The sequence below is a fragment of the Simochromis diagramma genome, unplaced genomic scaffold (genome assembly GCF_900408965.1).
Source record: "Simochromis diagramma unplaced genomic scaffold, fSimDia1.1 OVJJ01000816.1, whole genome shotgun sequence".
Classification (NCBI taxonomy): domain Eukaryota; kingdom Metazoa; phylum Chordata; class Actinopteri; order Cichliformes; family Cichlidae; genus Simochromis; species Simochromis diagramma.
In genome coordinates this window covers 14,864,941-14,890,467 of record NW_024386908.1, presented here as the reverse complement: position 1 = coordinate 14,890,467, position 25,527 = coordinate 14,864,941, and the positions used below count along the sequence as shown (strand labels likewise).

Sequence of the window (25,527 nt, the reverse complement as noted above, 5' to 3'; positions counted from 1 at the left end):
GTGGGCGGAGTCTCGGCTGTAGGTGCGGTGAAGAGGTTGAGTAGCTATTCGTGGACGTTGTAAAGGAAAATCTTTTGAGGTCGCAGCTCAAAATATCAGCTCAACAGTGAGGCAGACGGGTTATACGGAATCGAGAAGCGGTTATAACAGCTAAGTATATGTCTAGCTAACAGTAGGACGACGAATTTTACAATATTTCTGTTAGAAATTGTATTTTACATAACCAGCTTCCCTGGTATTCGCGGCACGGAACAGCCGGTCTTGCCACGGTGTCTTGTGGGCTTAGATTACAGGCAAGTTAAGTACTCTGTTATTGCGTTTGACTTAATTAATATCTGTAGAAAGCAGGCCTGCCCAGGAGTGTTAGCATATATTTATACGTTAATTTTTTCATCATTCAGAAAAACAAGTTATACAACGAGCCGCTCTACTTCTCCGCAGCACACCGGGTCCTAAAGCCCGCCGCGTTAGTTGTCATATTGCCGGAGCGCGCGCGTTGCCTCGAGCCCAAATGGTTCAGCAGCCAGCGGTTTCTACATTTTTCGACACTATGGAAAAAGCTCTGTTAGAGCAAGGATAATTATAAAAGTTGGACTGCGTTATTGAACCCCAAAAGGATTTCTTTTTCAAACAAATTTTTATTCAAGGTGGTATTTTTTCTTCTTAAAAGAAACTGTGAGTGAGTAGTTGGGATAAAAGTCGAGTGAGCACCAAAAGACTGTTGACCTCTTTCAAAAAGGAAGAAAAGGACTCGTCCAGTTGAGTAATGGTCATTAATACGATCCACTGGTTCAGGAAGGGCTTGCGGCTCCACGACAACCCGTCGCTCAAGGAATCTCTGCTGGGAGCGGATACGGTCCGCTGCGTCTACATCCTCGACCCCTGGTTTGCGGGCTCTTCCAACGTTGGCATCAACAGGTGGAGGTGAGGGAAGCGTGAATTTAACCACGCGCTACCACACATGTAGCACAACAGGATGCATTAACAACAGCACAAGATAAAAACGGTTGCAAACGGCACATTTGTATCCATTTACATAACATATAGCATATATTGTTGTTTTGTGTATCTTTGTGACGGTTTCATGTCTCTTTCTGGCTGTTGTGTTTCCTAATGGCTGTAATAACATAGCAACAGGATATGCAGTACTTTGCAAAAGTCTTATATTTAGCTTCCAAGGAGCTAGATTATTTGTAATATTTTTAAGTGGTCTTGTGAAATGTTCTCCATGCTTGCTGAAGATCTTTCAACATTTTTCTTGAGACTTTGGTTGCTTTTTCACCTATATTGAGTCCAGTCTTTGTACCTGACCAGGTCCCTAACTAAAGGGATGAACAAATGTTGTCTACAAATCACATACAACATGGCAACAAACCAGTTTTAAATTGTATTGTTTGTCATTTTGTTACCAGCAGGCTGTCACAAAAACACATAATTTGCTCTCATTTCTTTATTTGAATATTTAACAAATGCCTAAAATATAGTAAGATAACAGTTTGACAGGCATAAAAAACTATTCTTGTGCCAACAAGGTGATCCCCGAAGAGGTATTAACTGAAAATGTGTGGTATCTTGACATGGTGTGCATTGTGTCCTTAAAAAATTTGAGGAAATAGGACAAGCTCAGGACAAAAGAAGTTGTTTCAGGCCTAAAAAAAAAATAGTAGATAAACAGTATCTGAAAGTCACGTTCTTAAGGAACATGAAAAAAATCCAGCAAAGACATGACACATTTGATCCATCTACTCTTAACTGATGTCTTATCAGAAATGACCTCAGTCATTTGGCTGTCAAAAAGCCACTCTTAATAAGGAGAGGAAGCAGGGACAAAAGGCTGAGGTTTACCAAATTACACAAGAATTGAATTAAAAAGTAGTGGCAACAGGTCTGATGGAGTGATAAATCCAAATTTGAAATTTTTTCACACCATCATTGAAATGTACAGAGGTCAGGAGAGAGGTACAACAGTAAGTGTATACATCCATATGGAAAACATGTTTGAGATTCTCATGTGAGCTAGGCTGTGTTTCAGACAGTGGTGTTGGAGATCTTGTCAAAATTGATGGAATTATGAACCCAGAAAAATACAATCAAAATCTTTTTGGGAGAACTGTAAAAACCCCGATTACTTAAAGTAAGAGGAACAAGACTTTCTGCCAAAATCACAAAGTATGTAAGGAATAGCATGGCAAAGCATTGCCCAACTGGTTTTATCTTGCATTTGAGGTCAAAGCTGTTATATTGTTTGAGATGTTGATTGCCAAGTTTTGTTTGTTTTTGCAAACAAAGAAAGCCTGGGTGTTTTCTAAATGAACCAAACAAAAAGAGGCCATGGAGCTGCTGCACTGTCACCTGAATTTTGACCTACATATACGAAGTATAGCAAAGTACAGCAAATTATGACATAAACTGTATATAAGGTCACTAACATATATTTGCACTCACTTACTTCCTCTGATGTATTGTTCACTAAACTATAATCTTCACTAAGTTATCACTTTGAAACAAAACATCAAAACCAGGAGAAACGTCAATTATATCAGTTAGATCAGGCATAATGAATACTGACTACACACATAAATTATAACATTACGTTGTCCTTCAAAAGGTGACTAAGATCTCAGATGGGTAAACAGTATTTTCACCTCCCTGGTAAACTCTAATTATTCTTAAATGACTTTCAGCTGATGATATAATGTTAAACTGTTGTTTATAAAGTGGTTTATTGCACATCAGCAGATCTCAAACACTTTCATATTCAGTTTCTTTGACTCATTTCAGCACAAACCACATATACTAACTGTGGTTCGTGTTACATGGTTGTAGCATTGTGAATTACATTCGGATCAGTAAATATTTCCTATGTAAAGATTAGACACATGAATGTACGGATCTCAGACAGAGCTGTAAATGCTAAATTGCTTTGAGCCGTTTCCACACGTGCACTGCATCTATGAACTTTGGTAGGACGCAAGTATTTGACCTAGTTGGTTTATTCGATATTTACCCAACCAGCTCCCTAATACAGGGTCAGTGTGATGCCAGATTATGATGGTGTGAGAATTAAGCATTGGGTGTGAAGAGAGAGGGAATTCAGCCTATGCAAAGACTCTGGAGATGCATTTGTGTGTATACCTCCTATGTGATGAAGTTGTTTGTAGGTTAAATGTCTGCTGGTTGAGAAGCTGTTGTGAACAGGAAGGCAGTGACAGCAGAGTTCACCACAAAGAGGAAGAAGTGAGAAAATAAAAAACATCAAAGTTTAAAACATTGTTTTCTCACTTCACAAATGTGAAACAAAAAATGGCTGCCTCACAGAGTTTTCACTGCTTTTAACACTTCACTACAGTGAAGTTCTTTGTATATTATAGCTTCTGTTCTCTCACATTACTGCCTGTTTCACATCTTGACACTCACCTCAAATATCATAAACGTGGATCTGCAAGCTCCCAAGATACTCTCAATAATCTGGCGCATTTACTTCTAGCAAGTGGGGGTCATGTATCCTCCCTTCTGTATCTTCTGTCCAGGCAGCTCTATTGCCTAAACCACACTGAATATTATCAGTTGTGTGAATGCATCTTAGCACACTATTTCCTGCTGTGTTCCACATGTGGGAAAGGATCTTAAGCATCTTCATATTCTCTTGAGGTTTGCTGTTTTTAGTCTGAACTGTTCGGACTAAACTTTAGATGCTAAAAATGCACTTTAGATGGCTGCTTTATTTTTGCATATTTCTTGGCTTTTCTTAAAATGACATAAGACTATATAGTGTCTAATTTTGACCCTATAGTCCCACATTTCTAAAGATTTTATGATGAAGAATTTTATGTAACTGACATTTCATGACCTCCAGACTGTCAGCATGTGTCTCCGATTGTTTCACAACCAAGATAGTAGCAGGCTGCTTGTGTCTAGTGACACAAAGAAGTATATAAAGCTTTACAGGGTCATGTGTTGGAGATAAGTGCGTGGACCATTGACTTTAATGGTCTGATACCCATTGGCTGACAGTTTTCTGGAAAATTCCTTAGTAAAAACAAACAGTTGGCATCCTTTTTACTTATATGTTCAGTAGAACTCAGCTTCCTGCTTCTGTATAGAAAATGCAGCATCTCACTTGGCAGTTTTTATGGTCTACAGGCAGGTGCTGGATGAATGAAAGTACCCCTGAGGTTTAAAGTACAGTAGGGGTCTCCCTTTGTGTTTTATGTTTCTGTTCCCGTCGTGAGCTTTGGTTTGCGTTGCAGTCCCATGCCGTCTCTTGAAGAGAAGGGGAGCATAAAAGTCGGGCCAGTTATGAGCATCCATGTTGTTATGCTTCTGCAGTTATGTAAGAGCAGCCTGGGCTGACGCAGAGCCCACGCAGTTCACTCAGCATGCCCTGATTCATTCCTTTTATTAAATTTTTTTATGCACAAATCAGACATGTAACATGGTGTAAGACCAGAATCTCTTATTTGTAGTCCAAAAACTCACCTGGTGAAAATAGAGCTTGGGTGAAATATATTAATTATTCTCCCAGTACAAATAAAGCATAAAGGAAATGCCTAGTTCAGATTTGTTGACCCATGTTTCCAAAAAGCTAATAACTTATTTGACTGAATTTGCTGAATTCAAAGATGGCATATGCTGCTTTGTTTCAATCGTGTCACTGTACTGCTGTGCTTCTGGTTTTTATATCTCAGTAAACTTTACTCAAAGTTAAACCAAGCAAAGGTCCAAAATATGAGGACGCTGTAAAAATCTCCCTGTAGCCTGCAGCTGCTATAACTGGCACCTGTTTCTGCACATTTTTTTTTATCATTTGAATTGCCTGCTAAAGAGCGAGCACTCCCTTTTCTTGAGATGTAGGCGGTGATCCTCAGTGATTAAGGTAGGCCAATGCCAGATGACATAATCATTATAACTTTCCCTCCTTTCCACCAGCGACAGGCATGGCATAAGTAGGTCAGTGTGTTAGGAAGAAAAAAAACCTATCCATTTCTCTCTTCCTTTTGACCTACTTCTGCACGCCTGCTTCTGCAAAAGACCCAACTCTGGTGTGGCACACTGCTTTGAACACTAATCCCAACAAAGCTGCATCCATCTGATATCCATTTTCAGATCTGTTTAAGCTAGTTGAAATTCTCATGCTGGGTGGCCCATGATTATGAAGGTTCATTTGGTTGAAATTCTTGTGGAGTTGTTTGAAAAATAGGACAGATGTAGGAGTGAAAATAATGAAAAACAGGCATGAATGGATTTCTTTTAACACCGAATCCAGCACAGCTCTGTCTCTGTTTGAATACCATAAATGAACATAGCTTAAGGACTCTGAGTAGTCTGAGTCTAGCTTTGCAGAATCAAACTGTCTTCACAGGTCAGGAGAGCAAAGCAGCTGGCATAGGAAATGACCTTGGACTGGCAGGAATAATCTGGTTCAAGATGTAGGAAGTCTGTTAGCTGTACTGCAGCTCACACTCAACAAAGACACCACTATTGTAGCTAGTCTTAAACAACAATTCACTCTTATCATTAATGAAGTTTCAGTTGCTTTGTGTCACACTGATATGATATTATCATTTCTCAAAGCACTGTTAAAGCTTGAATAAAAACTTGCGAAAGCGATGTATTTCCTGTGTCAAATTGTTATCAACATATAATGACATTATCCACGATTTGTCTCGGCAGAGTTTCTGACCTTGCCAGAGTGAATCATTTGCTTGGTGCTACGAGGAGTGCGGTGTACAGAGGCCTTAATCTAAAAAAAAAGAAAAAAGTTAATGTTCCCATGAATACATGAAATTGCCGATCTCCTGGCTCTAGGCTTACTTTCCTGTTTCAGCGAGTACCCACAAAGTTGACCCCCCATGTCATATATAATACATAAAGAATAAAAAAAATACGTTTGGGAAAACAAATTTTGGAATTTCAGAAGAACCGTAATACACAGATAAATGAATAGATTTAACAATTAATAAATACCATCCATCCATTTATTTCTGGCCGCCTATCCAGTAGTCTTAGCGGAGATACCCAGAGTTCCCTGTAAGTTAATACCTGTATTTCTGTTTACTGTTAGTTTGGGGACATTTGTTTACATATTTTTCAGCTTTGATCCTATGTTGCGGTTATGCAGTTAAAATGTCTTCCTTATTTACCATAAAACCTTAAAACCCACACCCCTTGTGTTCTTTACATGACAATAGATTAGGTCAGGTGCCTGGCTGAATAATATTTGCAAAGTATTTAAGCTTTAATAACAATGAAAACTACATAAAGTTCACTAGAAGCCCTTACCTGGCTGTCTTATCAGTAAAAGACATAATTAGACCGGAATGATACAGGAAGCATCCACCTACAAATTTTGTTACCTATAGCAACAGAACGGGAAGCACCACATTACTGCCGCTTTGTGTTTACATGTGTGTGTACCTGTGGGTGTGTGTTCTGATGCTTACAGTTGGTATTTTTTATTTTGGAGAACATATAAAAACAGAAGCAAATTATACTATAGTTCAGTTATTGCACTGTTGTTAAACCAATAAAATGTTAATGCTGGTCCATACTTCCACCAGTTAGGTCAGCACATTGTATTTAAATGATGGCTGACGTCGCATACAGAGATGATTAAACTCATGGATGAGGGTTGGTCAACTCATGCACCGTCTGCATGATTCAGCCTTGAGTGTGTGTTCAGCCTTGGCTTTTTTTTTTTTTTTAATTAAGGAGGTGAAGGGACACTTGATATGAAGAGATATTGTGCTTTAGCTAAACAGTCCTGTTTTACCCCACAGTTTGTCCCACACTGGTGTACATTTGCTAATCTTACATGTCTTGTTTTTGTTACTTAAAGAAATAACATTTTACATTTTATCAACGTGGGCTATGTAGAGCAAGGACAGTAAATTTGAACTTGGAAAAACAAGAACGTAATAATAATCTGCTATGACAATAGTGGAATAAGTCTTGTCAAACTTTGTTCATGCAAAGTGGAGGTGAAATTATGTGGGGGACCAAAAACTGCCAAAATCAAAAATTAGTAAAGAAATGCCTTAATAGAAAAAAAAAACTGATATGCCATTAAATTGATATAAATAATATTCTGAAATAATAGGATTCTAGATATATATTGGCATTAATCTATTTCTACAAATATGTAATTTCCCCATTATAACTATTTATTAGTTTTATTCCTTCTGAGAGACAAAGGTCCAAACATAATTTAATTAAGGAATAGCTCAATAAATGATTGAATAAATGCATTTAAAACTGAATAACTGATATAAAAAAAATCTAGTTTAAAAGTCAGATGAAAAATGTCAGTTATAGCATATATTTATGTATTTTTGGTGTTGAAGGGATATTTTTAGAGTTTACATAACAGGATATGTACATGCAACAAGCAAATACATCACACATCAACTTCAGTTGATTTACACATTTTTTTATATGTAGGCAGATAAGAAAAGATAAGTCTTTTCCTTAGTGTGCAAATCAGATTAAAGTTGAGTAGAGCTTAAAGGTCTTTTATTACATAGGATATATCTTCAGTAAAGTGCAATAAAAATAGATAATTTCATGTAATTTGGTCATTGACTTCAAATCTTCAGTATATAAGATGTTTGGTATGTCTTAGTGAAATGGTAATTTAGAAAAAAAGATTTTGAAGGAGTGGTCTCATTTAATTCAGCTGGATTCAGAATGGAAACTTCTACTCTTTTAAGGGCATTTTACCTTTTGCCTGTATAAGCTAAAATCAATAGTTGTACTCCCTAATCAAACTCCTTCATCATGCAGTGACTGATATTGTAGCATCTTTATGAACATTGACACAGATTTCCTTGTCATCTGCAGGTTCTTATTGCAGAGTCTTGAGGACTTGGACTCCAGCCTCCGTAAGCTCAACTCTCGTCTGTTTGTGATCCGAGGCCAACCCACTGATGTCTTTCCCAGACTTTTCAAGGTGAACTTGAATCTGATTTAAGCTGCACAACCGACAGTGCTTCAAACATTTTGTGTGAATCCTAAACATTCTACGATTTACTCCTTTTTTCCAGGAGTGGAAAATTACTCGTCTGTCATATGAGTACGACTCTGAGCCCTTTGGGAAAGAGCGAGATGCAGCTATTAAGAAGCTGGCCTCTGAGGCTGGAGTTGAGGTGACAGTTCGCATCTCCCACACACTCTATGAACTGGACAAGTAAGTTATTATCACACCTTACCACAACAAACAGTGCTGTCATATTGTTCTTTGTCCTGAGCAAGTTTTTTTTATGAATCTGTTTCTGATCTTTGCATCTGCAGGATCATAGAGTTAAATGGGGGTCAGTCTCCCCTCACCTACAAGCGGTTCCAGACTCTCATCAGTCGTATGGACCCTGTGGAGGTGCCTGCGGAGTCCATCACTGCTGAGATAATGGGGAAATGCACTACCCCTCTGTCTGAAGATCATGATGAGAAGTTTGGGGTCCCCTCCCTGGAGGAACTCGGTAAGGTCTAAATTATGTAATGAAATGTAATTGTAATTTTCATTTGTGGAAAAAAGCAGCACTACTAGTAGCTGTCTAAAGCTGAGTTTCCACCAGAGATTGTTAGACCCAGCGGCTGTTACTGTATTTACATACAGTCTGTGCAGCAAACATAAACTGCATGTAAATGATGGACGTAATTGCAGGTGTGTCTTAAATTGGATCAGATTCACTCTTACTCACCACCAAGATGGACGCATGCATTAGGGACAATTCCAAGTTGGAGGCTTTATACCAGACCTCACTAATTAATAATTCATATAGTAACATGTCCATCTTTTATATACAGATTATGATGCCAAGGGTAGAATAGGAGTCCTGTGTCAGACTTTACACATAGCTGCTGATTTGAGGAAAGAGTTGTCAGATATTAATCTAACTGTAGTAAGAAAATATGACTGAGCAGATGTTATCTGCTCAAATCAACATTAGCAGTGAGTTATTAGATTTCCCTGGGTTTTCTGTAGCTTTTTAAACTTATTTCTAGTAGTAGTGAATAACTTTTTCATTCTGTTTTTATGTCTAAAATTAGTTAGGGGTAATATCTTCCTTAGCAGTTCATGTTTAAAAATGTCTTAAAAACACAAAAATATATTTTCTCAGCAGTTATAAAGAAAACTAGTGAAACTTCTGGGGCTTGAGCATAATCTGCATTTAAACACATAACATGGACATGGACATGCCCTATTTTTGGCCTTCATATATGGATTCATATATTACTTGTTGTATTTCTTCATAAAAAAAACACAGGACACTGTCCTGTTGCATTACTGATTACTCTTGCTTTTTTTGTTGTTTCTTTTGTATTTTTTTGTTCATTTATCTATAAAAATTTAATAAACAGAATTATAAAAAAAAGAAAACAAAAAATGATCAAGGACAGGAATAAATAGCCCTCTTTAAATAAATCTACCTACACATGCAGTTATCCCTCTTGTTGTGTTGGTTTGCCCTCTTCTGGTCATAATGAAGATTACTAAAATGGTATAAACTGCACATATTCTTTTCAGGGAATTAAAAATATATGAAAAATGATAATATGTGAGTTTTAATTTGACCCCTGCAGGTTTTGATACTGAAGGCCTGTCCTCAGCTGTGTGGCCAGGAGGAGAGACTGAAGCTCTCACACGACTTGAGAGGCACTTGGAGAGGAAGGTCAGGCAAATCGAGCAGAGAATTTTTGTTAAATCATTTTTTTATTTTAGTACAATCCCACTGCTCTGTCATTTAAAATGAGTTTCACTGTGATACAAGTCTCAGGTTTTCATGTGATTGTTGCTATCAGGCATGGGTGGCAAACTTTGAACGTCCCAGAATGAACGCCAACTCACTGCTTGCCAGCCCCACAGGCCTCAGCCCCTACCTGCGCTTCGGCTGCCTCTCCTGCCGTCTCTTCTACTTTAAGCTTACTGACCTCTACAGGAAGGTAAGTGTGTAGGAATATACTTAATTAATTACACTTAAAAAATTGGGTTTCTAATTATCTTTGAAGTCTTTAAATAAGGATATGAAGGATATGTTCCACAAGAACCCAACCTGATGTGTAAATCAGATTCAAAACTGTGAACAAAGTCATCCTCTTGACAACCAGAATTACAGTTGTCATATGACAATGGTCGTCCTGGTCAGAATTTACATCATGTTGCAGGATTAAAAGCAGACTGGGTGAGAAACCTTCAGATAGAGCAGATGCAATCAACCATGAATGTCTTTTATTTCCTCTAGATCAGGGGTCGCCATTTCATTTTCCCAAGGGGCCACATGAGAAACTACAATTGTAGTGGAGGGTTACACCAACAAACTGCACTTGGTTCTGCTCAATATTAATTTGATCTCTTTATACGCTTATTAGTGCAGCCCCTCCCACAAAAGTCCCATTTTCTCATGTGTCCCATTGTGAAAATTATTTGCCATCAATCCTGTTGACAAAGCGCTCTATTTACATATTCTTGGCCCAGCTCAGCTAAACTGTTAGCAACTTTTAACTTTTAGGGTGGATTAAAGCACACTGCTGTGCTTTATGGAAAAGGTGATAAGGATTTGTAACACAAGAAAAACAATCGATAGCCATAATATCTTAACCATCTTGTTTGATCTTTCTGATAATGGATGGCCTGAATTAAAATGAAAATGAAAATGCGATTAATCTCACAGCCTTGTTAGGAGAGTAAAACATTGTTTGAACTGAAGTGTGAACAGAAGACGCTGTAATTAAGGTAATTTACCTTTCACGCTCAGGGGGAGAAGGTTTCCAGGATATCTTCTCCTTGTATTAATAGGAACTTTTTTTACTGATAAAATGATTAATATATTGAAATAATTTTCTCATAAAACAGCTGTTGAAAAAGAAAATTAACCAGGTCATCATACATCTTGGTGAATGTAGTAATTAAAACCAGTATGCATATCAGAGTCAAGCGCAGATTTTTGATACTGTGGTGGATTATCCATCTGTCAATCAATCCATTGTCTGCAGCTTATCAGGGTTTGGGTGACAGGGACAGCAGTCTTAAGCAGAGCAATCAGACTTCCCTCACCGTGCCCACCTCCTCCAGCTCATTGGGGGGGGCACAGAGTTGTACTTGGCTAGCTGAGAGATATAATCTCTCCAGTGAGTCCTGGGACTGCCCTGGAAACAATAGCGCTACTCCAAGTCCCTATTCTTGGTGTAATATTTAAGTGTAAACTATTACTGTATTTATTTATTTATTTTTGATTAAATATAAGAAAAAAGATGAAGGATTTTTGTCCCTTTTTACATGTTTCATTTTTAGACACTTTACCTCACAGGGAGGAATCGAAAACACTGACTCAGATCTGAGTGCAAGAGACAGGGATTTACTATATGGTTGCAGCGGGGCTGACTGAAGGCCGTGGCTGGTAGTAGCAGGCTGCGATTTGGCTGATTGTTGAGTAAGTTAAGTGGTGCTGCACTGAGCTGGAATCTTTTTAGGCATGCTGGTGAGTTTGGTATGCGTATCACCAGGCTGAGAGCATCATTGGTGGAAAGTTTTGGGGGTACAGTCTGATGGCAGAACAGGAGATGACCGAGTGGCAAGGCCAGACACCCACACACACACCAATTGTCTACAAAATGGGGCCCATAACAGATATGAGTAATGGAAAAAACCCAACACAAGGAGTGAGTCATGGAAGGTACACCCAGTACTGTGACATCAGATATATTTGCAGGGGTGATTTAATGCTCTGGCTGTTTATTTTGCCATGTAATGATTCACAGTTTATTCTGTAATGAGGTGAATTAACCAGTACTGCCTCCCTCTTGAATTTTTTCGTTGTATGTTTGGACTCAAGTGCTTATATGTAAATGAGCTAAAGTAATATAGTGGTTTAGTCTTTATCTTTTATCACATTACCTACTACTACTACTACTACTACTTATAGTAGTAGTAGTAGTACTACTAGTACTGCTTACTGCATTTCGTTGCCCTGTACCTGTGCATGTGCAATGACAATAAAGTTGAATTCTATTCTATTCTATTCTATTCTATTATAATAATAATAATTTTCCTTTAAAAAAAAAAAAAAAAAAACCCTCCTGCGTAATATACAGCTGGTGTAGTCAAATCTCTGACTGCCTCAGACAGTAACGTGTCTTTCTCCTACTTGACAAGGTGAAGAAGAACAGCTCCCCTCCTCTCTCGCTCTACGGTCAGCTGCTTTGGCGTGAGTTCTTTTACACAGCGGCCACCAACAACCCCTGCTTCGACAAGATGGAGAGTAACCCCATCTGCGTTCAGATACCCTGGGACCGCAACCCCGAAGCGCTGGCCAAGTGGGCAGAAGGCCGCACCGGCTTCCCCTGGATTGATGCCATCATGACCCAGCTGAGGCAGGAAGGCTGGATCCACCACCTGGCTAGGCATGCTGTGGCCTGTTTCCTGACAAGAGGAGACCTGTGGATTAGCTGGGAGGAGGGAATGAAGGTAGACAGTGTCCTACTATTGTTCTGATGGGAGTAATGCTAGTATCTGGTTTCTATTTAATTCATACCAAACACCACTTGGGGAGTTTAAAAATAGAATATAAGTTTACTTGCTTGCATCCAAAATTAGTTTTTTGCTTTTAGAAGCTACTGTTTATAGTGAGTAATGGACAACTTAATACATTTATACGTTTTTTTTTCTTCATGAACATTTAACAAACGAAAGCCCTGAAAACCCCAAATGGTTCTTCACTGAGGAGCTGAAAACAGACTGTATGTACAAGGAGGCTATAGCTTCCTCGTCTAATAATCTAAAATTATGCACAAACGTCTGAGACTTGTATTCTTCTTCTGGTTGCAAATACAAGACTGAACCCTACCCTATGGGGGTATTTTTGAAAGTGATACCATCTACTGAATATCTCAGATGAGTTTGAATATTGGTGCCCTAGACCTGTAGGTCAAGGTCAGAGGTCAAGTTTTCTAAAAATTTGTGTACACAAAAAGATATCAACTAGAAATTTATACCATAAGTGCCAATATTGTTGTGTTAGTAAAAAATACTGGCACCTATTTAATAGTATTTTATTTTATTTACATAATGAGGGCAGAGGTGTAGATCAGTGTTTCCCTTGGATTTATATTCTGTGTGTGGTGGGGAAGGGGTTTGTGTATGTGCCCAATTATTCACATGTGGGTGTGCCGCTCCTTTCAAGACACAGTGGCATTTTTAAATTAATTGCCATTATTATTATTCCCAGTAAATATTAAATATTCTAAGCACTTTGTGGCAATAAATAGCTGATCAGCATAATCAGCTGCTTCTTTAGTAAGTCACTAATCCTCAGCATTAACTGTAATGGAACTGTAATGAACTGCAGCCCGTTAGTCTCTGCTCTGCTCTAGCAGCACAGCAACCAGAAAACAGAGCAGGAGACAGATTATCGTCTCCAGCTGCAGTCCAAATACGGCATGAAATCCTCTCTGTCGGAGCAGCTAATTGACATCAGGGAACTGTATATATTTAATCAGAAATTTACCCACAGTCATTTTTTTGTCATACTCAAACACTTGACTCATTTGTTGTTAACCGTCTCAGCAGGACCAAATATTGCTTCCCAGTCGATCTGAGATGTTTTTGATTGTGTGTTCAGGTGTTTGAGGAGCTGCTGCTGGATGCAGACTGGAGTGTGAATGCAGGCAGCTGGATGTGGCTCTCCTGCAGCTCTTTCTTCCAGCAGTTCTTTCACTGCTACTGCCCTGTGGGTTTCGGCCGCCGCACAGACCCCAACGGAGATTACATACGGTAGGGTTGCATCTGTCAAAACATCTGTACTTGAAAATTTTTGCAAGAGCAGTAAAAATTTACAATGCAGCAGTAAATCTAAGGCTTTGATCATGTAAAATTAAATCCATAAAAAAACATTTTAGTGAAAATTCTTGTGACACACATTATCTCACTTAGTAAACAGACACAACCAAGCAATAAAATGTGTGCCTACTCAAAAATAAGGTATCAGAGGAGTCTGTGTTTGAGAGATTTCCATCTAACATTTGGGTGGTTAATTCCACCATAGCAGTTGACGCTTTTCCTGGAAATTAATTATCCCACCCACATGCCCACTAAACCTTTTCATCTCTCCACTCAGCCGCTACCTGCCCATTCTGAGGGGATTTCCAGCCAAGTATATTTATGATCCCTGGAACGCTCCAGAGGTTGTGCAGAAGGCAGCCAAATGTATTATTGGAGTACATTATCCAAAGCCTATGGTGCACCATGCAGAGGCCAGCCGTCTCAACATCGAGCGAATGAAACAGATCTACCAGCAGCTCTCCTGTTACAGAGGCCTCGGTAAGGATGCAGATACAGCATTATTACAATTAAAATTAAAATGAAGAAAGATCAACTGATGGATCACAAGCAGTGATTTGCAGTTAGATTTTTTTCAGAACAAGTCTTCCCTTGTTTTTAATATTTTTCAACACAACTGAAACTGCTACTTTGGTGTCATTTGCAATCCTTTGGTCCATGTCACACACTCTGCTCCATCAGCTTTCCAATAACAGACTGAACCCCACAAATATCTCTGAAGTGGAGGTATTAGGCTTTTCCTTGCTTTCTATCATGTATACACTTCTACAGTGATGGATGCTCATATTAAAAGCTCAACGAGGCTGGGATGTGTAAATAATCCCAGTAATGCCACATCTTGACATCTCTATGGTGTCACTGAGAGTGGATATCTTTCATAAGTCCCACCCACTTCTGTTCAAAGCTTTTAATTTGCATGGGCAGCACCAAAGCTCAATAAGAACTATTAGACATTGTTAATCATACAAAGCTGCTCTCCTAGACCTAAGATTAAAATTATAAAGCTGGAAATGAAAATACCTGATTCACTTAAAAATAAATAAATAAATGCCTTATTTTGGACTGTAGTCAGTGATTTTAAAATGTCTCAAAAGTAGTAATGAAAAAAACTCAAAGTCAGCATAAATATCTACAAATGAGGTATTTAAACCATATACATTTTCAGTGTTTTAATTTGGTGTTTTTAATATTATTATTTGTGTATGTTTTGGACTAACTCTGTAACTCTCTGTGTCTTCAGGTCTTTTGGCTACAGTTCCATCTGGCTCTAATGGCAATGGAAATGGAAACGCTGAGGCATCCTCAGATTCGATGCGATTCTCTGAGACTTCACGTGATGCTGCAGCTCCATCTAGTAAGTGGCACAGAGACCCACTCCTCCTCTGACATTTCAAACTTGTGGATGTTTCATGACTTCCTGTGTAGCCTCTGGCAGTGAACTCTTTGAAGAAGACCTGTTTGTTCTTTTATTTATTTCTCAGCCTATCAGATGCCAGTTCACTCCCAGGGAGACTGGCAAAGTGGTGTCATGATGTACGTGCAGGGGGATCCGCAAACCAGCGTCGGCATGCACCAACAGGGTGGGGACTAACTACCCGTGCACCTTCACTCGATTATCCACTTGATGCTTATCGTTTTCCTGTGTGTGCTGTTTTTACTGGTGCTATAACTGGACTGTATCACTGATTATCTCAGTTTCCAGGTTTTTTTTTTTTAATTGTAGACTCTACATTTTTATGAGTCTAAACAACAGGACAGTTAGTTTTAGTTGCAGCTGACCATCACCCATCTGTCATTCTAAGAAAAATAATCTGCTCACCCTGCAGGATATTTTCCTTCAATAACAGGCGTGCTGATTAGCTGGGAAGCTTTGGCTCTTTGCTACCCAGAGAAACCCAGTGAAAAGCCATTGAACATGACTGTGCTAAATTTCACACACCATTAAGAAGAGAGCAGTGGTCCCTTTAAGTCTAAATTTAGTAGAAAAGTAAAAGGACTTCCTCCTGACACAACCAGCTGATTTAAACTCCAAACTTTGTTGTTATGAGGTGGCGATGCTTATCACTGCCCCTACACCTTCATAACACGTGGAAGTACATTTGTTTGTGTTGATTTGTTGTCAGGTCTACATGGAGTGGATGGTTTTCTGATCACAGCATTTTAACATATTTTTTAATAAAAATAAAAACAAAAACAAAGAAACATGTTTACATTTCTTTAAACAAATTTAACATGATTGTAGCCTTGATCGCTGCATGTCATTTAGATCTTTTAGATCTTTGATAACAGCAAACTGCTCAGGGGGCCTGTTTTTACAGACTAATTAAACGTAAGGGATGTCTTTTGAAGAACATTTTAGGCTGTTCAGATTTAGTTCAGTGGTTTAGTTCAGAAAACCACATCCATTGATATGTGATGCACATGTTGTGTAGAATGATATTTCAGTGTTTGCACGGTGGCGCAGCGGTTAGCACTGTTGCCTCGAAGCAGGAAGCTCTTTCCTGTGGAGTCAGTGCATTCTCCCCGTGTGTGCGTGGGTTCTCCCAGGTACTCTGGCTATCTCCCACGGACATGCAGTGAGTGTTGTTAGGTTAACTGGTGATTGTAAATTGCCCTTAGGTTTGAATGTGAGTTGCTGGGATAGAGTCAGTCTATTAGTGGAAGACAATGGATGGATATTTGAACATATAGCAGGTGTTTGCACAATGGTTTTATAGTGTAGTGGTTTGATCTCAGGAGGAGACACAAGTACCCACCGTGGTGACCTCTGGTAAATAAAGTAAATAAGGGAGCACCTGAAAGCAGCTTTTTTTTATAAAAAAAAAAAAGGATTCCAGTTGATTGGACAATATGAAACCGGTCCCCAAGTGGAACGAGTTTTGCGTACTTTATGTGCTTCATGCATTAACTGCATCCTTTCATGCATCTTCTTCAGTGTTTCGCTGCTAATCCTTGAATCTTAATTGAAGTTCCAGGTTACGCTGCCAGTACCAGTATGATGTGTTACACTCAAGGCACGCAGCAGAATCCTGGTCCTGTAATTCAAAAAGGTGCGAGTGAAACATTTCACTGATTCACTGATATTAATCTTTCTTAACTGGTTGAAAAACTTGAGTCCCAGTCCTCTGTTTGACCATCACTGCACGCCACCCCTAAAAGAGTGTTTTTTCATTTTAAGCCATGTTTTTGTATTTAGTCGAAATTTATAGTTTCATGGTTTATTGAAATGTGCTCTTATGTTTTTTTTAGGGCCTGAACACCACCCCACCACTCAGACCAGTGGCAAACGACACAGTGAGGACTCTGGGAATAGCAAAAGTTCCAAAGTCCAGAGACAGAGCATCCACTAAAGAGGTCAGTTGCAGTCTCACACATTATTATTATTATTATTATATAAAACACATACAAGATGTACTTTAGTGAGCAGCATTCAGAGAGGTGGGTCAGAAATAGGAATTTTATTCCTTGTTTTTAATAATACGGCGAAACGTACTGAGTGTCAGTCCTTGTTTTCACTGCTTCTGCCAGTAGAAACCATCTGAACAAGGCAGGCATGAGCCAAACCTTTTCAGTGTTTTTATCAGCCGTTCCTGCCTTTATAATCCACAATATCCACACAATGAGATACACAAATTTTAAGTCCATAATTAATAGCAGTTTACTAACCACTGTTAAGAGGAACTCTGAAGTGATGTAATTGCCAGCCAGAGGTTTAAATGCAGCACCACCTCATGTTGCTTTCATTTCCTTGTAGTCATGTTTCAGCCTCTTTATTTTATCTGTTTTGCTTTGCTGTGGATTTAACTGAAACAGCTGCTACCATTGTGATTGTGAGTTCAGATGAGAGGAAGATAGTTGAGTGTTTGTTGACATGGCTGATTTTTTTTTTTATCAGAGTTTATGTTCTTTAAATGCCGGATTCCCAGTGTTCCGTTCATTCGTCGATCAAACAGCAGACACACATCTGGACCAGTAACAGTACACCTACTTCACTCAGAGTTCCTGTAATGCAGTAAATATTTGTATGGTCTCAAAGCACCTAATTTCAGCAGATTACCCTCACTCACCTCAGGTCATGTGACAGGAAAAGTTGTAGGTCAGATTCTCAATGTTTTGTTTTCCTTAAGATGTAATGTTGGAATGTTTTTCAGTGCGCTGGAAAAGTCAGCACTGAAGGAGTTAAATGTATTTTCAGAAATGTCTGAACATGCCACTTATTGTTCTTTCTTCTGTTGCAGGTGTTTCAATCATATCGAGAACACAGCCAAAACTAAACGGACGCTAAAATAGACTCAAATGTTTCTTACAGCACTACAATGCACGAACACACCTTCAGGACGGGCATCCCCACCTGTCACAAAACATGTTTCTCAACTTAATCGGACTGAATATTATTACAGTGTGGGCCAGCCAGTGATGTTACACTGTGCTCCTGTTTGGGTTAATAATGCCGAGACTAAAGTCTTTGTGTATATAATGAATTTGCTAAAAGCAGCTCACATACAACGTGTACATATTTGGATATTGTATGTGTGTTTTCTCTCTTTGTGTAGCCATAGACCCGTTGATATATTTTTGATATGAGAATTCATTGTGGATTGATCGTTCTTTTGGGAAAATTTTCAATAAAAAGAAATGCATTTTTAGACCTTCCATTAAAACATAAATGGTCAGAAATGTCTGCTAATGCACCCGAGTTTTTAAAGTTTTTCCACATTGAGCCCATCGAGTGTAAATATCAGCAAAAATCCTTTCTGTGTTTCAGTACTAGTGGACTCGTTTTATTCCTTCAAACTTCTATATGACACAAACCATCATGTTATTGCCCTCGTCTGCGTTTATTGAGAAAAGGTGAGAGGACTACAGAGCCTGCATATTCCTGGTGTGCCACCCCACCACCCATATACTCCCTAATAAATGTACCACTGGAGAGAAATGCTTCACTTGCTTCTTGTTCCTTCTCAATGTGCTTGTTTAATTAAAACAGTTTCAAATATACAAATAGTTTCAGTCTTTTCTTTGTAACTCAAAAGTCAGAGTTCAATCTTTGAGAAAAATTTGCAGTTTCCAAATGTAATCAGCCCTTTCTAGATTTGTAGGTTTTCATTCAAGTTGATACACATTACAATGGTACCTTCAAAAGCAACGCAATTGGCTGGATGACCTATTGTAGTGTCTAAGAATAATTTTAGAGATCTTAATATATTCCACCGGCTTTAGTGTGATGCCTTTAGTTATCAAACCTGAGGCTCAGTCATTAAACAAGTTAAATAACTATTTGCAGCGAAGCAGAAGATGACAAACAGGCACAACATTTCAGTCTCGACCACGTAGAGCAATTAAAGTAGCATTATTCAGTACAGACACTGGAAAAATCCCCCTGCCACTTCATAGACCTGTACACAAAGCAACCCGGTAATAGAGCTGTTTTACATTATTATATTAAAGTTTTTCAAACCATTTATTATGCAGACTCAGCACAGTGCATAGTTGTTATAAGAGGAGGTTGGGGATCCATAATTGATAAAGAGTATGGTAAGACATGTTGGCTGCTGTTGGGTTTTTGGGGGGTTTTGTTTGTTTGTTTGGTGTACCCAATAAAGTGGCCAGTGAGTGTACTTTGTCAATGTTCTCACTACAGGTACAGTATTAGATTTATATGTGGCTTTATTTGGTAGCCAGTAAAAGTCTGACCTACTGAACCCGCGGCCCAGGCACTGCATAGGGCATAAGTGTAGTCTCACAGCAGGAGAGGTGAATACACTGGACTACCACTTTCTCTACACTCACACTGGTGCATATCAGTGCAACCACTGTGGACTTTGTATTAGTGAGCTGGCAGGTTAAAGACCATCTGATGTTGGCTTCAATGTCCATCTAATGCTGTTTTAATCTTGGAGGTAATTTATCCAAATATCACAAGGTGGACCACATCCTGACCACTCCCCTTACAGCCACAACGAAAATGCTTGATTTTCCAAACAAGCATACAACCTTTTATCCTCACTTCCATGTCCCACCCTCCCTTTCTTTTTCCACTGGTTGTCAAATGGTACCAGCGGTATCTGGTAGGCCTGCATGCCACGGCCTGTGCTTCACTATCAATGAACAATTAAAGAAAAAAAGAAGTCTTGGCCTTCCCTCAAAAGAGCAAAAAAATAAAACAAACAAACAAAAAAAATCACCAAAATAGTAAAAACACTTTTTAAATAATTTATTTTCTCATGCATAAAATGGTTTTGTTTGGCCAGAGAAAAATGAATGGTCTTCTGTTAAGGCAAAGAATCTGTCACCATACTTAACTACTACACCACCTATCACACATATCCTCCAAAGGAGACACACCTGTGATATCCATTTCAAAATCCTACATCGCCTTGTTCTCAAGTTATTGCATTGACAAGATTTTCAGAAAATTTGACCTCTAACCTTGAGGCCACTGAATAGACTTTATAGATACACCTATGGTATCGATTTGAAGCTCCTACTTGGCCTCGTTCTTGAGTTATTACATTCACAAACTTGCATCAGCCTTTTACAGCTGAGGATTAAAAACCGTACAGACTCTATGCTGCAGTTTAAGTCTTCTCTCAGAGAAGAAAAGCAGCTGTTTCACACACACAACAGGCACTTCCCAAACTGGAAACTTTTACAGATAGTGTCATATTTCCTGAACAGTCTTCAGCCTTTTGTGGGATTTTAATTTGCCTGGCTTTTCTTATTTTCCTTGCACAAAGCTGAAGCAGTAAACCACATTTCATAACAAGGTGCGCACCGACACTCAATCCTCAGCAGATTTCAGAGGAGCCACAGGGTTGAAGAGCGGCCTCTGCTGCCTGAGCTGCAGCTTGCCATAACTCGCCTCAAAGTCCTTCTTTGTTCCCACAATAACGGCCAGGCTGCCGGAGCGAATGTCGTATCCGTAGGAGGCTAGTTTCTGGATACGATACAGCACGATCTGCGTGGTGAGCTCGAGTACATTTGGAGATTCCTTCACCTGATCCATCGTCACTCCCGCATCCATCAGCCCCTGAAACCGCCCCAATAAGGTGGGCAAGGAGTAGTACAAGACGGCAGGGCAGCGGATCACTACTTGCTTAAGTTCGTCTTTAGAGCAGCAGAGAGCCGCTTCGATGTAGTCCATCGCCCGTTGCATGTCCTCAGGCTTCAGCTCTGCGATGGAGGCTCTGAGGCTGGAGACCAGGCTGAGGAGCTCCTCCGTGGTGAACCCCTTCTCCCTCAGGAAGCCCAGACTGTCCCTCCAAGCCTCAGCTGGTCGCAGCAGAATGTAAGGGTTCTGGCTGAGAAGCTTCTGCAGCCAGACACGTAGGTTCCTCTCCTCTCCACCCAGGTCGAGGTAGATCTCCCTCAGCGTGTGGATGACCTCCTGGTTGCGCTCCACAGGCTGACTGAAGCTCTGCGGGGCACTGGCCATCAGCTTGCTGATGATCCTCTTGCTAAGGCGAAGGTTCTGGAGGTACAGGATGTTGGCCTGCTGGTTACCGTGGTGAGTAAGTGTAAAAAAGGAGGCTGGGAACTTTTCAATGATGTTCATCAACTGACGTTTGCTGGGACAGACAGACAACCAGAGGTCTCGCTGCGTGGCGACGTCCTCTGGGCGACACAGGATAGCCTCAGGGTGAGTTTCCAGGATGTGGGCGATAGCCGTTGTGTCTGCACCCATGTCTCTCAGCAGGTCAGCGGTCTCAGAGACATACGCAGAGCACTCAGACAGAACCCAGCCTCTGAACTTGCGGACCTTTCGAATGTCCACTGAAAGCTCATAAAGGGAGTCCACTGTGCGCTGGTTTTCCACTCTTTTGCTGGGAGAGGTATCAGTGGAGGTGGAGGCTGAAGGAGGTAGGAGCAGCCTCACCCTCTGTGAGCAGGTGTACAGGGTGGCAGAGGTGATGCGAAGCATTGCTAAAGAGTGTAGTGGATCTGTGCAGAACAAATGAGAAAAAGCACAAAAAATTAAAAATATTTACACACCGAGATGAAAGATGTGCTCCATGATGCATTACAGAGGATTTACAGCGTTTGTGTCATGTACCACTTGTGACTGCCCGTCACAAGATTCATACTGTCAGCTGCCAGCTGGCAATCAGGTGATTTTCCTCATTCAGTTAACTCACTTGCTCTGAAAATACTGAAAAATAACAGCAACAACTTTCTTGAGCCTATGCTGACTTTTTCATCACAAATATTACATTGAGAATCACCAGACACTGCACAAAATGATATTATAGTAACATTTTGTGATATGCTGAGTTGTCGGCTTTATCACATTTAATCAACTGCAGATAACAAAAGTTAAACTATATCCAATCAGTCTGATACTGGTCTGTCATCAGTGTGATATCAGTCTGCACTTGAATGTAGTCAAGTTGGCAATAACATGCAGTCTGTTTCTGGACACCGAAACTAAGACATGGTCAAAAATCTGTTGCTGTCCACAATGACAGAAACAGACAGACACATTCAGCAGTTGTTTGTCCTGTGTATCCCTGTATCGCAACAATATCGCCATACAAAATATGCACCTTACCATTAATGATGACTATGAAGACCAGCAAATATTTATAGTTATGAGGCTCAACCTGGACACTTTTTGTTATTTTTAATATTCAGAAAACGCCAAAAACAAAAACAAAACAAATAAAAAACCCACTCAAACAACTCATAACTTCACCACGTGTCTCACCTTGTGACCTTATGGGGACAGAACTGATTTTATATGAAAATAATTACTTAAAAGCCACTGAAATACGGTTAAGCGCTAAAACACATTAAAAATCCCAAACAAACAACATTTAATTTAAAACATATAAATCCACCTTTGTGTATTTATGCTGCACGACACTGAAACCATTGCATAAAGTTGCATAAACCCAACAGGGCACGGTGTTGTCCCGACTGCTGCCGCGCACACGTGATGCTGCGTGTTGTGTTATGTATTAAACAGCATGGACTGCAGACGGATCACAGCCTGCCACGACTGCACACGGACACAAAGCGCCGGCAGATCTGAATACAGATGCTACAGAGCCCGTTGAAGCGGCTTTTTACATAAAAGCGAAAAAAAAGACGAGTTAATTTACCCGTTTGTGAGTCTGTAGCTGCAGTACCCCGCTCGTCACACCCACTGCTCTGCTTTCATAACATCACAGCAGCCGTTGGGCGGAGTCACAGGGCTTGGCGCATGGGAGACACGTGACTGCCTGCAGCCTATAGCAAGAGTGGAAATGTACTACAGCTGTTTTTCCTTCTTCTGACTAGTCGTATTTCAAACTCACAATACAGGATAAAACAAAAAAGATAAGCTGAAATTTTTTTTTACAGAAACTAAAACAGAAAACTACGGAAGCTTGTTTGGAGATTAAAAAAAATTGTGTAACTATCAAAACATTTCATATTTTTTATCTAATAAATAAAAAATAGTTAAAGTTATTTATTAGTTATTTTATCAAAAATGTGAGTTACGAAGTCAAAAATGTAACAGTGACTCGATTTTTTTTATATCTATCTATCTATCTATCTATCTATCTATCTATCTATCTATCTATCTATATATATATATACACGTGTGTGTGTGTGTGTGTGTGTGTGTGTGTGTGTGTGTGTGTGTGTGTGTGTGTGTGTGTATACATTAAATGGGAATCTGCAGACCCAGGCTGTACATTCACTGCCATGATAGGTGTGTGTACCTTTGTTATACACACGCTTAGATAAAGTGGAGCTGTATATCCTTATAACCTAACTATTAAGCTGGCAAAAAACAAAAAAGTCAGCCATAAGTCTGTAATCATTTTGTTAGGGTGATCTGCACATTTATACCAAGAATATATATGTTTTTCCGTTTTGTTATAATTTCTGAATCTGTTAATCTGGTTCCATATAGTATTACCTCAACAGAGGTCTGTGAATCTTACAAGAGGCTCATTTAACTGTACTGCATTATTTTAACCACAAGAGGTCACTGTGAATCCAGGGTAGACAGGTAAAGGTTTAATAATAATAATAATAATAATAATAATAATAATAATAATAATAATGGATTGGATTTATATAGCGCTTTTCAAGGCACCCAAAGCGTTTACCTGCTTCATGCCCATGTGGGTATTCAGTGTTTTGAAAAGAAGGCAACATGACTTAGGTTCTTGAAGACGTTTTACTTCTCATCCAAGAGGGTTCTTTAGTTCTAAAACAGCAGGTGGACAGTCAGAGTCATATTTAAGCTTCAAAAATGTAGAGTTGGATGTTTCAAGACCGGTCTTGGTCTCGAGACCACTTTTACGTGGTCTTGGTCTTGTCTTGGTCTCGCTGTCTTGGTCTCGCTGTCTCAGATCGACATAGTAGCTGTGTCCCAAAGCGTCAGCTGCATCCTTCGGAGGCTGCATTTGAAGGCCGATTACGTCACAGCCAGGCGAAGAAGGCTGTCCTTAGATTAGAACTGGACTGTCACCAGCCTCAGGCTCTTCACCTTTTCAAAGACAAAGCAATCATTTAGATAAAATATTAGATATTGTTTACCTGTAAATGCACAAAGACAATTTAGAAATGTAATTATTGTCAAGAGTGAACAAGCACCGATAGTGTAATCTACAGCTGCGGCCAAACCTTTAGAGAATGAGAAGTGTTGTTTGTTTATTTACAAAGTTTGCTGTTTCAGTGATAGTTGTATATCATATTATATCACTTCAAACAGGTGATCCAGTAATGCTGCACTAATGAATTAGACAAACATGTCCTTTGCAAAATTATTTTCACTCTCTGTTTCCGGAGGTGCCCGCCCTTTGCAAAAGTGCCCAGCTTCTGTCCTCACAAAGACAGAAGCACATGAATACACCCACAAAAGAGCACGCACACTCTCGCAGGCACGGCCTCACTCTGCCATTGTACCTGATGCGGTTCTAGTAGATGTTGTCCATGGTGAAGCTGCTTATCTGTCGGTAGTGTTGGCCTTTGACGGTGCGCTCGATGGTGCCGTGTCGAGGAGCCTGGATGACGCTGAAGACGATGGACTCCGCCTGGAGGAAGGTGGTGCAATAGAAGGGAAAATGCAGGGAAAGGAAGGACGGCTCAATGATATCGCCTGCAATGTCTCCCTAGGATGAAGCTACATAAAGAAGCAGTGTTTGTTCTCCACAACCAACAAACCAGCAAAATAGTGAGAACTCAAATTCAGGAATCCGCTTCCAAATATCTATAGTGGCGAACCTTAATATCACTTTTGGGTGTTATTCTCTAAAACTCTACAATAAGGCAGTAGAAAATAAATCTTCAAGTTTTTACTGAGAAATACAGATTTATTGGATTAACAGTGTTGGATTATCCCTTAAACCAGCTGGTTAGTTTAGCCAGCTTAGGTAATGATCTCAAAATAAACATTCAGAGGTCCAGCTCTTCTCTAAAGTGGTAACTGTAGTGCTTTGGGATGATTCCAAACATGATGCCAATTAGTTCACAAATCATACCAAGCTTCAAAGATATGATCTGTTTATATTGTGCAGCTCATAAAGAGAATCAGATGCTTAAAGACGGAAAAAGGCAAACAAGCTCATTTAAATTACTTCATACATATTATTATCTTTACAATATACAGGGAGTGCAGAATTATTAGGCAAGTTGTATTTTTGAGGAATAATTTTATTATTGAACAACAACCATGTTCTCAGTGAACCCAAAAAACTCAT

General features: G+C 39.5%; 2 protein-coding genes across 6 annotated transcripts; one reads left to right on the top strand and one right to left on the bottom strand.

Moving 5' to 3' along the window:
* Positions 1-18,829, top strand: LOC120735881 (cryptochrome-1-like). Of its 3 annotated transcripts, none has more exons than XM_040035644.1 (14): positions 1-924; positions 7,840-7,948; positions 8,043-8,185; positions 8,290-8,474; positions 9,580-9,668; positions 9,799-9,939; positions 12,149-12,460; positions 13,614-13,765; positions 14,109-14,311; positions 15,072-15,185; positions 15,313-15,411; positions 16,807-16,881; positions 17,081-17,185; positions 18,070-18,829. In XM_040035644.1, the coding sequence occupies exons 1-13, from the start codon at positions 767-769 to the stop codon at positions 17,179-17,181; spliced, it is 1,881 nt and encodes a 626-aa protein (XP_039891578.1). In that variant the 5' UTR covers positions 1-766; the 3' UTR covers positions 17,182-17,185; positions 18,070-18,829. The 3 variants fall into 3 exon arrangements, with proteins under 3 accessions (XP_039891578.1, XP_039891576.1, XP_039891579.1); XM_040035642.1 differs by having other exon boundaries at positions 2-924; positions 16,801-16,881; XM_040035645.1 differs by lacking the exon at positions 16,807-16,881 and having other exon boundaries at positions 2-924.
* Positions 18,830-20,030: 1,201 nt separating this feature from the next.
* On the bottom strand, positions 20,031-23,059 carry LOC120735882 (transcription termination factor 2, mitochondrial-like). 3 transcript variants are annotated; one of them, XM_040035646.1, is made up of 2 exons: positions 22,933-23,059; positions 20,031-21,772 (listed from the first exon to the last, which is right to left on the bottom strand). In XM_040035646.1, the coding sequence occupies exon 2, from the start codon at positions 21,750-21,752 to the stop codon at positions 20,613-20,615; it is 1,140 nt and encodes a 379-aa protein (XP_039891580.1). In that variant the 5' UTR covers positions 21,753-21,772; positions 22,933-23,059; the 3' UTR covers positions 20,031-20,612. The 3 variants fall into 3 exon arrangements, with proteins under 3 accessions (XP_039891580.1, XP_039891581.1, XP_039891582.1); XM_040035647.1 differs by lacking the exon at positions 22,933-23,059 and adding an exon at positions 22,669-22,881; XM_040035648.1 differs by lacking the exon at positions 22,933-23,059 and adding an exon at positions 22,380-22,629.
* Positions 23,060-25,527: the final 2,468 nt, after the last annotated feature.

Excerpts from the sequence above, each read along its gene's own strand:
- LOC120735881 (XM_040035642.1), top strand. The coding sequence starts at position 767 with ATGGTCATTAATACGATCCACTGGTTCAGGAAGGGCTTGCGGCTCCAC. Across the intron at positions 15,186-15,312 it reads TGATGCTGCAGCTCCATCTA|CCTATCAGATGCCAGTTCAC; the intron begins GTAAGTGGCACA and ends TTTATTTCTCAG. Across the intron at positions 16,882-17,080 it reads TGGTCCTGTAATTCAAAAAG|GGCCTGAACACCACCCCACC; the intron begins GTGCGAGTGAAA and ends TGTTTTTTTTAG.
- LOC120735882 (XM_040035646.1), bottom strand. The coding sequence starts at position 21,752 with ATGCTTCGCATCACCTCTGCCACCCTGTACACCTGCTCACAGAGGGTG.